The sequence below is a fragment of the Terrapene carolina genome, unplaced genomic scaffold (genome assembly GCF_002925995.2).
Source record: "Terrapene carolina triunguis isolate 2854851 unplaced genomic scaffold, T_m_triunguis-2.0 Scaffold194, whole genome shotgun sequence".
In the NCBI taxonomy this organism is placed as follows: domain Eukaryota; kingdom Metazoa; phylum Chordata; order Testudines; family Emydidae; genus Terrapene; species Terrapene triunguis.
The window spans coordinates 3,859,236-3,871,437 of record NW_020664545.1 but is presented as its reverse complement, the minus strand read 5'-3'; the positions used below and the strand labels follow the sequence as shown (position 1 = coordinate 3,871,437).

At 63.6% G+C, this 12,202-nt stretch overlaps 1 protein-coding gene across 1 annotated transcript in view; it reads right to left on the bottom strand.

Moving 5' to 3' along the window:
- Nucleotides 1-447: 447 nt before the first annotated feature.
- Nucleotides 448-12,202, bottom strand: part of ADAMTSL5 (ADAMTS like 5) — a 19,173-nt gene continuing 7,418 nt past the window's right edge. The window contains exons 3-12 of the mRNA XM_026655008.2: nt 10,898-11,052; nt 8,484-8,544; nt 7,694-7,802; nt 7,217-7,344; nt 6,784-6,907; nt 5,693-5,776; nt 4,914-5,077; nt 4,267-4,510; nt 3,278-3,349; nt 448-2,551 (exon numbers count right to left, since the gene is read on the bottom strand). Coding sequence (XP_026510793.1) covers nt 2,238-2,551; nt 3,278-3,349; nt 4,267-4,510; nt 4,914-5,077; nt 5,693-5,776; nt 6,784-6,907; nt 7,217-7,344; nt 7,694-7,802; nt 8,484-8,544; nt 10,898-11,052 — 1,455 coding nt within the window. The 3' untranslated portion in view covers nt 448-2,237. The remainder of the gene's footprint in view (nt 2,552-3,277; nt 3,350-4,266; nt 4,511-4,913; nt 5,078-5,692; nt 5,777-6,783; nt 6,908-7,216; nt 7,345-7,693; nt 7,803-8,483; nt 8,545-10,897; nt 11,053-12,202) is intronic.

The following is a 12,202-nucleotide window of genomic DNA, read 5'->3' as shown; positions in this document are numbered from 1 at the left end:
AGGCACATACTCCACCGATGCATTAAGGCCTTTGCCCACTTTGCGTGGAGGGCATTAAAGCTCCCCAGGGAGCGTTCCTGGGCAAGGCCCCAGTGCTGTGTGGAAAGGTGCTTCCCTGGGTACCTGAGAGCAGAGACCACATGGGCTCCATGGGACGGGCTGGGGGGGATGTGGGCAGCAAGGTCCCTGCCCCTCTGGGATCATTGCAGATGCTAAGGCAGGAGCTGGTGCGTGCCCTGGCCGGATGCCGGCTCATTACTGACGTTCTGGCGTCCAATGGATGCAGAATTCCTCCTTTCCCTGCGGGGCAGCAGTTAAACAGCCCAGAGGCGGCTGCGTTTCACCAGCCGCCAGATGGCGGAGAGCTGGGGGGGTTCCTTGAAGGGGCCCTGGACCTGCCAGGCATGGTACTGGAGCGGGCACTCGGCCAAACTAGGGGAGAAAGGGTTAAATTAAAAACACGGCGACATATTTTATTTGGCAAAAATAAATTACCCCAAAAACACAACACAGAGAAGGGATGGGGGGCAGCAGGGGAGCCCCACATTGGCTTGACTCTCCCCGGGCGAGAGGCTGGGCAGTGCCCCTAGGTGAAGCAGGCAGGAGGGCTGCAGAGGGGTCTTGGAGGGAGCGCCACCGAGGGGCAGCTAGGGGCAAGTCTGGACTATGTGTTGGGTTAGCAGCGCATGCAGGTGGCATTAGGAAGGGCCCACCTCCCGCTGTGCCCATCTCCGACCCCTTCCCCTTCTGCCCCCAGTCCCAGGAGCCCCCACCCCTGAGAGGCCCATCTCAACACAGCCCACACCTGCTGCACCTGCTGGCATGTTTTGGTGTGTCTGCACCCTCCTCCGACTGCCCTGGCCCTAGGAGCACCCTCACGGGGGGGGACACCCCCTCTAGCTGTCCCACCCACCTTAGGTGCCCATCTCACAGTGTGCCCATCCCATGCCCACTCTGCCAGCTCTTGGGAGCCCACCCCTAGGCTGAAGGGAGCGTGCGGCTCCCAGCGGGCGCAGGGAGTGGAGCAGGCAGGGTGGAGATGGAACAAGGACCAAGCCCAGCTGGGAATCTCGCCTGGCGTGGGCTGGTGGACCCAGGCAAAGGGGCTGGCTGGGCAGATGGAGTCCAGGGCGCCTCCCGTGGGCTTGAGGGTGGGATTCCGGGGACTCAAGTGTTATCACTGCTGGGCAGAGCTGGGGGAGGAACATGGCAGGCGTCAGTGCAGGGTGGGGGTGGGGAGACGCAGCCCAGCAGTGTCTGATCCCAAAGACTCGACTCAGAGCAGCTCCCCAGGGAGAAAAGCAGCCCAGCCCTGCACCAGGGAGAGGGGGCGGGGAGTGGGGTTAATTACAGACAGACACAGACGCTTTGCCCCGGGCACTCGGAGCTCCAGACGGGTTTGGGTGTGCGAGGGGTGGGACTTGGGTGGGTGCTGGCGTGCATGTGGGGGCTGAAGAGTGAGTTTGTGTGTGTGTGTTTGCATGTGTAGGTTTGCATGATGGGCTAGCGGGTGCATGTGTTTGCATGGCGTGCTAGCGGATGTGGATGTGATGTCTGGGTTCTCACGCCATTTGCACCCTGCATCGCCTGGATTTCGCAGTGCCAGGGCTGCAGGGAGGTGGCCAAGCAGGGTGGCCCCCGTCTAGTAAATGGGTCGCTGCAAGGCTCACGGCCTGGATTCGCACCTCTTGGGAGGCACCGTTTTAAAGCCCTGCATCCCCTCAACCACCAGGCGTGGACTTGAACATCGTGCCCTGTTGGGAAGCCACAGTCCCATTTTACCCCTTGGGCAGCATGGCTGGGTCCCGCTCAATGGATCGGGAAGAGACTGGAGGCTGAAATTGCCCCATTCCGATTACCCTCTGCCTTCCTCCGTCCCAGGCTGATCTCAGCAGCCGCTGTCCCATCAGCCCCCAGCTCTCGCCCCCATGGCTGGCACTCAAGGTGGGGGTCCGGCTGCACTCAGAGCAAGGAGGTGACTTTAGGCCAGGGGTACGTGATTGCATCAGGGCCCTGCCTTGGAGCCAGCCAGCCCAGGGGTGAGTGGCAGGTGAAGGCAAGGCAGCATTGGTCAGACTGGCTGAGCTGAGGGGAACCCTGGATTTTGTGGCTTCACCCCAAGTACGTACGGGGGGGGGCTGGGTGGAAACGGGTCAGGGTGCCCCCAAACCGCTCCCTGCCAGCCCTGTCCGTGGCTGGGCTCTCCCACGCTGCTGCGGGAGGGGGCTCCCATCCGGTCACGCCGGCCTGCCCCGGGCGCAGTGCCCGGCGATGTCCCGCAGCAGCTTGTCCTCGCGGGGCGACCAGGGCCGGGCGTAGCTGCCGCGCTGCAGCAGGATACGGTTGAGCGTGTGCTCGTAGTTGACGTGCCGCCGGGCCATGAGCAGGTACTCGCGGCGCTCCAGCAGCTGGGGGCAGTCGCAGGCGTTGGAGACCCACACGTACTCCCGGTGCACCAGGGGGAAGCGGTTGCGGTAGGTGTGCTTCACCTGCACGTCGTAGCGCGTCTCCTGCCCGATCGGCCGCTTGGCCAGGATCCGGGCCCGGAAAACTGGGGGGGCGAGAGCAGAGTCAGGGGTGGGGCGGGGAGAGAGGGCGGAATCGGAGCAACAGGCCAGGCGGAAAATCAGCTGCCCTGCGGGTGATGGGGAAAGGGACACGGGGCCCTTCCTCCTCTAGGGAACGCTAGCTCCAATCCACCCCACAGGGGGGATCTGGCTTCCCTGGGGTGTTGGGTAAAGGGACACGGGGCCCTTCCTCCTCTAGGGGGCGCCAGTTCCGAGCTGGCCCCAGGGGGGGTGTGTGGGGGGGGAGACTGGCTGGCTCGGGGTGGGGAATGGGACATGAGGCCTTTCCCCTATAGGGAGCGCCAGCTCCAATCTGCCCCACAGCGGGCAACTGGCTGCCCTGGGGGTGTTGGGGAATGGGACACAGGGCCCTTCCTCCTCTAGGGGGCGCTAGCTCCAATCCACCCCACGGGGGGCGGGGGGGATCTGGCTGCCCTGGGGGTGTTGGGGAGTGGGACACGGGGTTCCCCTCTAGGGGGCACCGGCTCTGATCCAGCCCAAGCAGGGAGCCAGGGTGGCCAAGTTTTTAAAAAAAAAAAAAAGACGATGTGTAGCCAAGCTCAGTGCCCACCATGCCCCGGCAATCCCTTCCCACGGTCTCCTGGCCTGTTCCAGTCACGCGTGGTCCCTGTGCCCCTGGCTCCCTCTCCCTCCCGTGTTCACACTCAGCCCCCCCCCGCCCCCCGCAGGGCCGGGCCGAGGGCTCTTACCAAAGTCACTCTGGCAGTAGTGGCGGATGCGCTGGGACTTTCCCTTGGGCGTCTGGCACCTGCCGCAGCTACCTACGGGGCACAAAGCCGGGGCAGTCGGTGGGGGGTGGAGGATCGTTTGGGGGGGGGGGGGAGACAACCCCCGCCACCCTGCCCGCCAGCTGAAACCCGGTCGGAAGCCCCAGGGGCCGAGAGAGGCTATGTGGTGTCTAAGGGCTGGGCTGGGACGGAGGGGGCTGTGGTGGAGCATTAGCAGCCCTGCTGGGGGGAGGGGAGCAGGGGGGGGGGTCTGCTGTCCTGGGGACAGTGGGGCTGAAACCTCTTCCCAAAATGCGCACACACACCCCTGACACCCTCTAGCTCCCAGCTGTGGGGCCGTCTGTAGCCGGGGGGCGCAGACGGGAGCTGGGTGCCAGTGACTCCCCCATCCGCCCTCCCACGTGTTCGGGGTGTGGATGGTGGGAGAGGGTCTGGCTGTCCAGGCCAGGAGGGGTTTTGCAGCCGGGGAGCGGTGAGTGTCGAGAGCCCTCCCCGTCGGGGCTGGTCCCACATCCCAGCAGCCAAGGGAGCCCTATGGACAAACAGGCCTGGGGCAGGGGGATGATGTTTAACTCCGGATCCAAACTTCCCCCAGGGCCCTAGGGGCTCGGATCTGGGGCTTTAGTTCTGCCCGTTGGAGCGCTAGGGGCCAGGGCAGAACTGCAGTTCAGATCCTGGTCTGGAGCCCCTCTGGGGTGGAGCGCTTTTCTAGCCCTGGCCTTCCCCCCTGCCACCCTGATGGTGCTATATCTGCCCCCCACAGCAGAGCTCGGATCCTGCTGACAAGGTGGCTTCCTGTGGGCTCTGCAATATGCCCCCGTGGGGTAGCATCCTGCCCCTCTCCTGCCCCAGTCCCTCCAGCAGGGGCAATCAAGGTACTGTCTGTCTGTCCATCCGGGCCAACTGCCCGAGCTCCAGAGGGAAGCCCCAGATGGGGACAGAGCAGGCACCTGTTTGAGCTGTGTCTGTGGGTCCCCGCCGGGACCTCTCCGTGGTCGTGTCCCTGACGCTGAGGTGAGTGGGGGGCACCAGCGTGGTCCAGGGCCCAGGCTGGGGCACGCTGGGTGGGTCGAGGTCGAGCTCTCTAGGCTGAGGCTGTCGCAGGGGGCTGGAGTCGCCCTGGAGGTGCCCGAGCCGCTCCCTGGGGAGCCAGAACTCATACTCGATGCCCGGGTTCGGCTCCTGGACCAGGACCTGCTTGGCAGGGGGAAGACAGAGAGCTGCCTTTGAGCCCACCCGCCAGGCAGCATGAGCCCCCCGCGTCCCTGCTCCCACCTGCCGGGGGCATACAACAGTCCCCCAGAGAGACCCTACAATAACAAACCAGGGTGTGCCGCCCAGTTCTCGGGGAAGACCCTACAATAACAAACCAGGGTGTGCCGCACAGCTGTCAGGGGAGACCCTACAGTAACAAACCGGTGTGCACACATGCTGGGGGAAGTGTGTGTGTGTGGGGGGGGTGTTCTCACATGCACCGGGGCCCCAGGGGTGTTATGCTGTGGGGGCACCAGGGAGATCAGCCTGTGAAGGGGAGAGAGAGATGGGGCAGCCCCTTAGTCTGTGAGCCCTGGTCGCTCTCTCCCACAGCCCCCCTCACCATGATGTGCAGATCCTCCTCTGTCGGCCCGGCTGCCTCGAGGGTCTCGTGATTGTCCGGGTCCCGGGCATAGTGCACCGCGGTGCCTGCCACCTCGTATGCGCCCGGCCAGTCGATGGCCCAGTCCCCGTTGATCACGTACCGCTGCTCCCCGTTCATCAGTGCTGCGGAGAGACAGCGGAGCGGCCCGAGGGACAGAGAGGGAGGGCTGGGGGGAGCGGGGGGCCTGGGGGGCACAGCGTGTGGGTCTGCTGGGCTCAGGGAGGGAGGCACTGTGGGGTGAAGCTGCAGATGTTGCAATGGCACTTGGACTGTCGCTGTGCCATCTGGGGGCGGGGGGGAGGATGCACAAAGGGCCCCAACACAGCATAGCTGGGCTAGGCAGTAAGATTTAGTGGTTAGAGCAGGGGGAGGGAAGTGGGGTCCAGTGGTTAGAGTGGGGGGGTGCTGGGAGTCAGGACTCCTGGGTTCCTTTCCCAGCTTGGGGAGGGAAGTGGGGTCCAGTGGTTAGAGCGGGGGCGGGGTGGGAGTCAGGACTCCTGGGTTCCTTTCCCAGCTTGGGGAGGGAAGTGGGGTCTGGTGGTTAGAGTGGGATGGGGTTCCGGCAGTCAGGACTCCTGGGTTCTGGCTTAAAGGCACCTTCCCCGCCCCAAACACAATCAGGGACAATCTCGCTCTCGCGGGCTGCTCCAAGTGGAATCATCCTGCAGTGGGGGGCGGAGCCATATGAGGCAGGGCGGGGCTACCAGGGGCCATGGGGTGGGGATGGCTCCTCCTACCTAGGTAGTTGCGGCTCCGGTCGGTGACCTTGATGTGCATCGCCCCTGCCGGGATCCTCGTCACGTTCTTGTACCCAAAGAAACCTATGGTGGGGGCGGGGGGAGATAGGAGTCAGGGCAGAGCCTGGGCATGTGGGAGGCTGGTTCCTCCCGGTGCTGCAGCGATGCTGGGGCTGAACCCAACGGCGCTGCCCTGGGGGCAGCGAGAGGCGAGCTTGTCCTGCACGGCTCCCCCGACTCGTGTCCAGGGCGGGGAAGGAAGCGAAGGCTGCGGCGTGGTTTGGAGCTGGCGGGATGTCAGTTTCACACGCACACGCAGGATGGGGGGGCACTGGATGGCTGGGGGAGGCTCAAGGGGGGCAATGGGCCTTGGGATCCCTTCTCCCAGGGGTCACCACGTCCAGTCCAGCTCCGAAGTCACCATCACGGCCACCCCGGGTGGAAGCCCTCGACAGCAGCCTCTGTAGAGGCCCAGGACTGAAAGGGGCTCAGATGGCCCGAAGCCCCCCTGGAGGGCAGGGCTCAGACACGCTTTGGGGGTGTAGAAGGAAGCTTGCCCTGGCACCGCCCTGTGGGCAAAGACCAGCAGCCTTCTAGGGCCTTCGCACCGATGCTCAGCCCTTTTCCCCACAGGAGCCAGGCCTCTTCTCCTGACGTCACTAGGGCGTGGCTGCCTGAGCCGTGCCACCCTGTGCCTGGGCACCCTCCTCCCCTCCCCTGCCTGGATTATTTGCTAAGCCACTAGCAAGGCTGTTACAGCGCAGGGAGGGGCGCGATGGGCACTGGAGCCTGGCACCACAGCAAACGGGGTTTAGCCTCCTGCTCCTGGAGCTGGTACCCCTGCCCATGCCAGCTCATCCGCTCGATCAACTGCAAGGCTTGTGAATTGCTGTCGAGCAATGGGGTCGCTCAGTTCCTCCCGGCCAGAGGGTTTGTCCCGCTTGGTGTCAGGAAGAGGATACGGTGCCCGGAGGGGGGAGGGGCTGGGCTGGCGCAGTGGGGGGGGAGCGGGGAGGAGCATGCAGCGGAGGAGACAGAGAGAGCGCGTTGAAGCCAAGAGCCAAAGCATTCACCCCTGGAGAATCAATCACCGGAGGAGGGGAGCGCGGCCCGGAACACCCTCTTTACGAAGAGGCACGAGTCGTTCCTGCTGTCGCACCGGCCGCAGGCGTCGCTCCGAGAGCCGGACCCCAGGAGCCCGTCGCAGCCCGCTGTCTGGGGGGAGGGGAAAGCGGGCGTCAAGGAGGGCGAGGCGGCTGCACCGAATATCCTTGCCCGGCATGGGACGACCCCCAGAACGAGCGGGGGGCTGGGTCAGCCCTGAGTGCTGGCAGCTGCCCGCATTGCCAGGGCTGGAACTCACCCACCTACGCCCCCTGCCTGAGCCATATCCAGCCACCCCTTGGGTACCAGGCACAGGGCGAACCCCCCCTCCGCCTGGGTACGCCAGGCACTGGCAGACAACGCCGGTCCCAGTCCAGGGTCTCCCACGAGCCCATGCCCTGCAGCAGCAGTGAGCCCTACCAAGCACTGGCCGCTGATGCAGAGATCCGGGGAGTCCGGGCTGCAGCGGGTCCCGTCCAGCACTCGGCCGAAGGTGTAGTAGAAATTGTGTCCCACCGCCAGGCAGTTCAGGTCACAGAGGTTGGGCGCTGGGGGTGGGGGGGACGGGAAGGGAGGGGGGAGAGTGAGCGAGAGGGAAGGAGAAAGCGAGAGAAGGGATGGCGTGAGGATCGGCCCTGCTGTCGGGTTACATAGCGCAGCAGACTTTTGTCCCCCCCACCTCCGGCATGGAACAGCTGTTCTCTGCAGCCACAAGAGCCATCCAAGGCGTACACTGGGGCTGAGGGGAGCAGTTCCAGTATAGGGGCCAGGAAACCAGCAGGCCCTGCCATTCAGCGAGGGGGGCTGGAGAAGAGCCCCCAGGCTGAGAGCGGAGATGCAGCGGAATGGCTGTGCCACCGCGGGAGGGGGGTGTGTGGATTCAAACCCAGGACTCACCTCCATGAAAAGGAACCCACTGGTACCTCGCCTGGCTCCCCGGGATGGGCTTGCCGTCATACAGAGAGCACTGCACGGCCCGGAAGGGCACCGAGCTGCCAGGACACTCCTGCAAGGGAAGGGCACAGGGCTGCAGCCTCACAGGGCCACCTGCCGTTCCTTGGCCGTTGGGCATGCGAAGGAGTGGCAAAGCCCCGCCGAGTCCTCTCTGTACTGGCAGAGACCAGCGGGCAGGTTACACTGCACCCGGCAGGTGGGGGGACTGCAGGAGGCCAAGAATCAGGGAGAATGCCCATGCCCAGCGCTGGTCTGGATGCCTGAGCTCTGTCTTGCCAGGGAGTCAGATGAGACGTGAGTCTCAAGATCAGAACAGCAGAGGGGCTGGGCTGGACGATGCGGGAAGGAACCACCCACCGCTGGGGGAGGGCGGGGGGCACAAAGGGTCTGCCACCGAGACGGGATGGAACACGATCCAGTTGTGGGAGCGACGGACAAACCTCCGAGGGGATGGTGCGGAGAAGGGGCCAGCCGCTGGCATCCACCCCTCCGGGGGCTGCAAAGCTCACGCGAGGAGCGGATGGAGAAACTGAGGCACAGAGAGGCGGGACCCAGCCAGGGCCGGCGGCAGAGCCAGAAACAGAACCCAGGTGCCTGCCGTCCCGGTCTAGTACCCTGGTGCCTCGCTCTGAGCTGGCAGCTCCGTGTGGCTGTGGCATCACGGGGAGGATATAAAGTGAGTCACATGCACCCCTCCCCCACTCCAGCCGCAGTCGCTCCGGTGCACACTCACGTGTAGCTTGCACACTCGATACTGCCGGGGCTCCCCTGCACACAGCTTCTCCTCGGGGAACCTGCGGTAAAAGCCCCTTAGCACAGTGGCTCCCAAGCTGCCAGGCCTTCCATCCGGCAGGGGTCCCATCCTAGGCCCTGTGCCCTAGGGGGGGAGCCGGGGCGGGGGGGCCAGGGCTGGCTCTGCCGTGCCCATTCGGGGCAGGGACTCTGGGGTGGGGTGTGTGGGATGCGGGAGCTGTGACGACTTGCTGGAAAAATGTGCGGCAGCATCTGTGACGAAGTGGGGGATTTTTTTGTTTGTTTTCTTGTTTTCGGTGGGGTTTCAATGGTTTGCATGCGGAGGGGGTGGGACTCAGTGTCCCTGGGTGTTACTGGTTTAACGAGGTGAGGGGAGAGGGAGTTTGTTGTTACAGAGGACCGGAGAGGGAACGTGGGACCCCAGCCAATGGCCTGGAGGATGGAGACCCCAGCGACCGGACCCGGAGACCCAGCTCAGGAGTCGCAGCCGGTTCTGGCCAGTGGGCGGACAATGGGCTGCAGCATGAGGACCCAGTGACCTAACCAGCCGGTTCCAGCCAGAGGACAGAAGCGAGGAGAGGAGGCCCCAGTTTACGACCCTGTTTACCTGGAGAGAAGACAATGGACAGAGGTGGGGCCTGGGGCCGGTGATCTCAGATGCCCAGCAGGGAGCAGGGGGGCTCTGGGCTGGAGGGGGGAGCAGGCAATGCCCACCTGGATGCAGAGAGACTGGGATGTGCTGGGCTGAGGGAGGCCAGGCCTGAGGCCCTGAGAGTTTCCTGTGCTGTGTTCAACTCTCAATAAATCCTCCTGTTTTATGCTGGCTGAGAGTCACTCCGGTCTAGAGAACAGGGCGGCATCAACCCCTTCGGGGGTGGAGGCCCCAGGGGGTCCAGAGCGAGGGGATTCCCAGAGGGGGCCCACGGCAGAGACAGACGTGCTAAGGCTCAGAGAGGTGTGGCTCCAGGAGGTGGAGGGGCCTGACCCCGAGAGAGAGTGGACCCCCGAGAAGGGCTGTCGCACTGAAAGGGGCACCCCCCACGGACCGCACGGGGCCAAGAGTGGGCACGATCTGTGAGTCCGTGACAGCATCACCGTGGCACAAGGGGAAAACAAAGAGGAAGGAAAAGGTGCCCGAAATCCCAGGCATGGCGCGGAGCCAGACGCCCGCCGAGCCAGCGGTGCCTCCCGGGGCTAAGCAAGGGGAGTGCTGACATCGCCACCGAGGCTGGGGAGCTGGGGGAGCAGGGCAGAGCGTGCCCTGAATCGTGCCCTATCTCGCCAGGCATCCCCTCCCCCCCGCCTAATCAGGGCAGAGATAAGGAACCCGCTCACCCCTGGACTCTGACCAATGGGCACAGACAAATCCACAGGCCCCCACCCCGCCCATGTCTGCCTGGGATCCCAGCCACCGCTGAGGCTCCCCAAAAGGGGACTGCTACCACAATGCACACCCCCCACACACACCCCAGCAGCTTTCCCTTGGGGGCGTGCGTCATGGATTTCAAGGGACCATTGAGATCAGCTAGTCTGATCCTCAGAGTCAGGTTGAGCCCAGTCACTTGGAGGGAGGGGGTGGGGGTAGGAATAGTTGGGGGTTGGGGGGCGGCTTCTTCTGCCCAAGTTTAAGCTTTTTTATTTCTCCCCCCTCCTAGAAATCAGGCCAAGCCTATGTATTTTCCATGCAAAATGTCAAATGAGGCTTAAAACATTTCATCCACAATTTCTTGTGGATGGGAACGTACAGGTCATTCCCCCCAACCCCACCCCAAAAATTAGTTTCCTTCCACATTTTTCTATGGAATTTTTCAGATTAACTAAAAATATTCTTTTTCTGCTTCCCCCGCCCTCCAAAAAAAAGGGGGAAAAACCCCAAATCAAACATTTGTCATTAGAAACCTCCGGCAAAGTTTCAATCCAAATTAAAATGCGAAGTCGTCGGAAATGCCCCAGAGAAAAATATTTTCCCATGAGAACCTTTCGGGCCGCTCGAGAAATCAAACCTGTTCCTTGGATCCCTGCCGACTGGGCCCTGGAATCCAGGCCAGCGCTTGCCCAGGGCTGGCGCAGCTGGACATGCTGGGCGCGGGGAGGGTTAGGCTGACGGGCTTTGGGCAGAACCGGAGGTGGATTCCTGGGCCTGCCTGGAGTGGAGCCAGTGGTCTCCAGGTGTGCATGTCGCTTTGTATCAGGATGCATTGCATAGGGGTCATTCGCACCCAGGCAAAGACCTCCCCCACGCCCCACATCAGCACTGGCCCTGTAATAACCAGCCTGAGATGCCCTGTGTCTGGGCCCTGGGGGAGGACGCTGTCATGCCTGTTCCATGCTCGGTCACGCATGACATGGTGAGCGGTTCTCATGGATCCCCCTCCCCCCGGATCCCGCACTCACCGGATGCATTTCCTGGTGCGAAAGGAGGCGCCGTCCCCACACGTACTGGAGCAGGCGCTCCAGGTTCCCCACGGCCCCCATTCCCCACGGCCCGGCTGGCGCCGATGGCGGGGCTGAGGCTCCAGGCCGAACGCCAGGGTCCTGCTGGCTGTCCCCTACTTAAAGGAAGATGACAAAGTCACCCCTCCCGGATGGGCCAGCCCCTCCCAGCCCTGGGCCCCTCCAGTTATATAAGCGACATTTCCCATAGGGCCCCCCCGACCCACACTGAGAGGGGTGTCTCAGTCCCTCTCCCCCCAGATCCTCCCCTGCCCCACACCGGGAGGGTGACACCAGAGGGTCACCCACGTCCATCCACTCCCTTTGCCCGGTCGCCCACACGTCCAGCCCAGTACAGAGCTGGCAGATCCCCAAGAACCTTCCCCTGTTATTTTGTTATACGGCCCCTGGAAAACCGCCGCGCAGCTGGCACCGGCCCCCCGGGCTCCCTGCCAGCGGGGCATCCTGGGACACTCGCCACGGAGGGAGCGCAGCTGCAGCGCGCTGGAGAGAGCTGCTTCCAATTGAACAACGGTGGGGGGGGGGAAGAGAGGGGGAGCGGGCTGGGAGTCAGGCGTGTGGTTTCCATTCACGGTTTGGATGGAGGCCACGGGCGGCTTGTAGCTCTAACAATAAGGTCTGAGATCTGCCCAGTTTGGGCCACTCGAGAAGGCTTGGGGGGGGGGAGTGAGTCCGGGCCACATGGCTTCTCTGGTGGAGTCAGCATCCTAGATCCCCCCCCCTCTTTATTTTTGCAGGGCAGTTATCACCCAGTGAAATCAACCCCCTCCCCCCCAGGCCGCCGCCACCTTCCCCAGCTCTGTAATTGTCTCCTTCTCTGGTTTCTGTCCCTTCCACTCCTTTCACTGAATCCTGCAGGATCCCTCCAGCACCTGCTTTATCTCTGCTCTGACTTTGGAATGAAGATTCCTTCCTGGCTTCCCATCCCCTGGCTCCCCCCCAGCCAGGCCTGGCTCCCCCTCCAGTCCCCTTCCCTGCTATCCAGTGGCCTTCTCAGACAGTGCTCAGGAGGGGGTAGAGGGACCGGCCTGGCGAGAAGAGAGACGAGCCCCAGGCTGGAGAGTCCAGAGCCAGATCTGGATGGGAACTTCCCCAAAGGGGGGTGGGGGAGGTTGGATACACTTTTACTTGTACTGCCCCTGGCTATGCAGCCCCAGGGGGAGCGGGAGGACATGCTAGCAGCCTGCAGGAGTGCGAATCACGAGAGCTCAGCCACCACCATGAGAATGAGATAGATAGATAGAT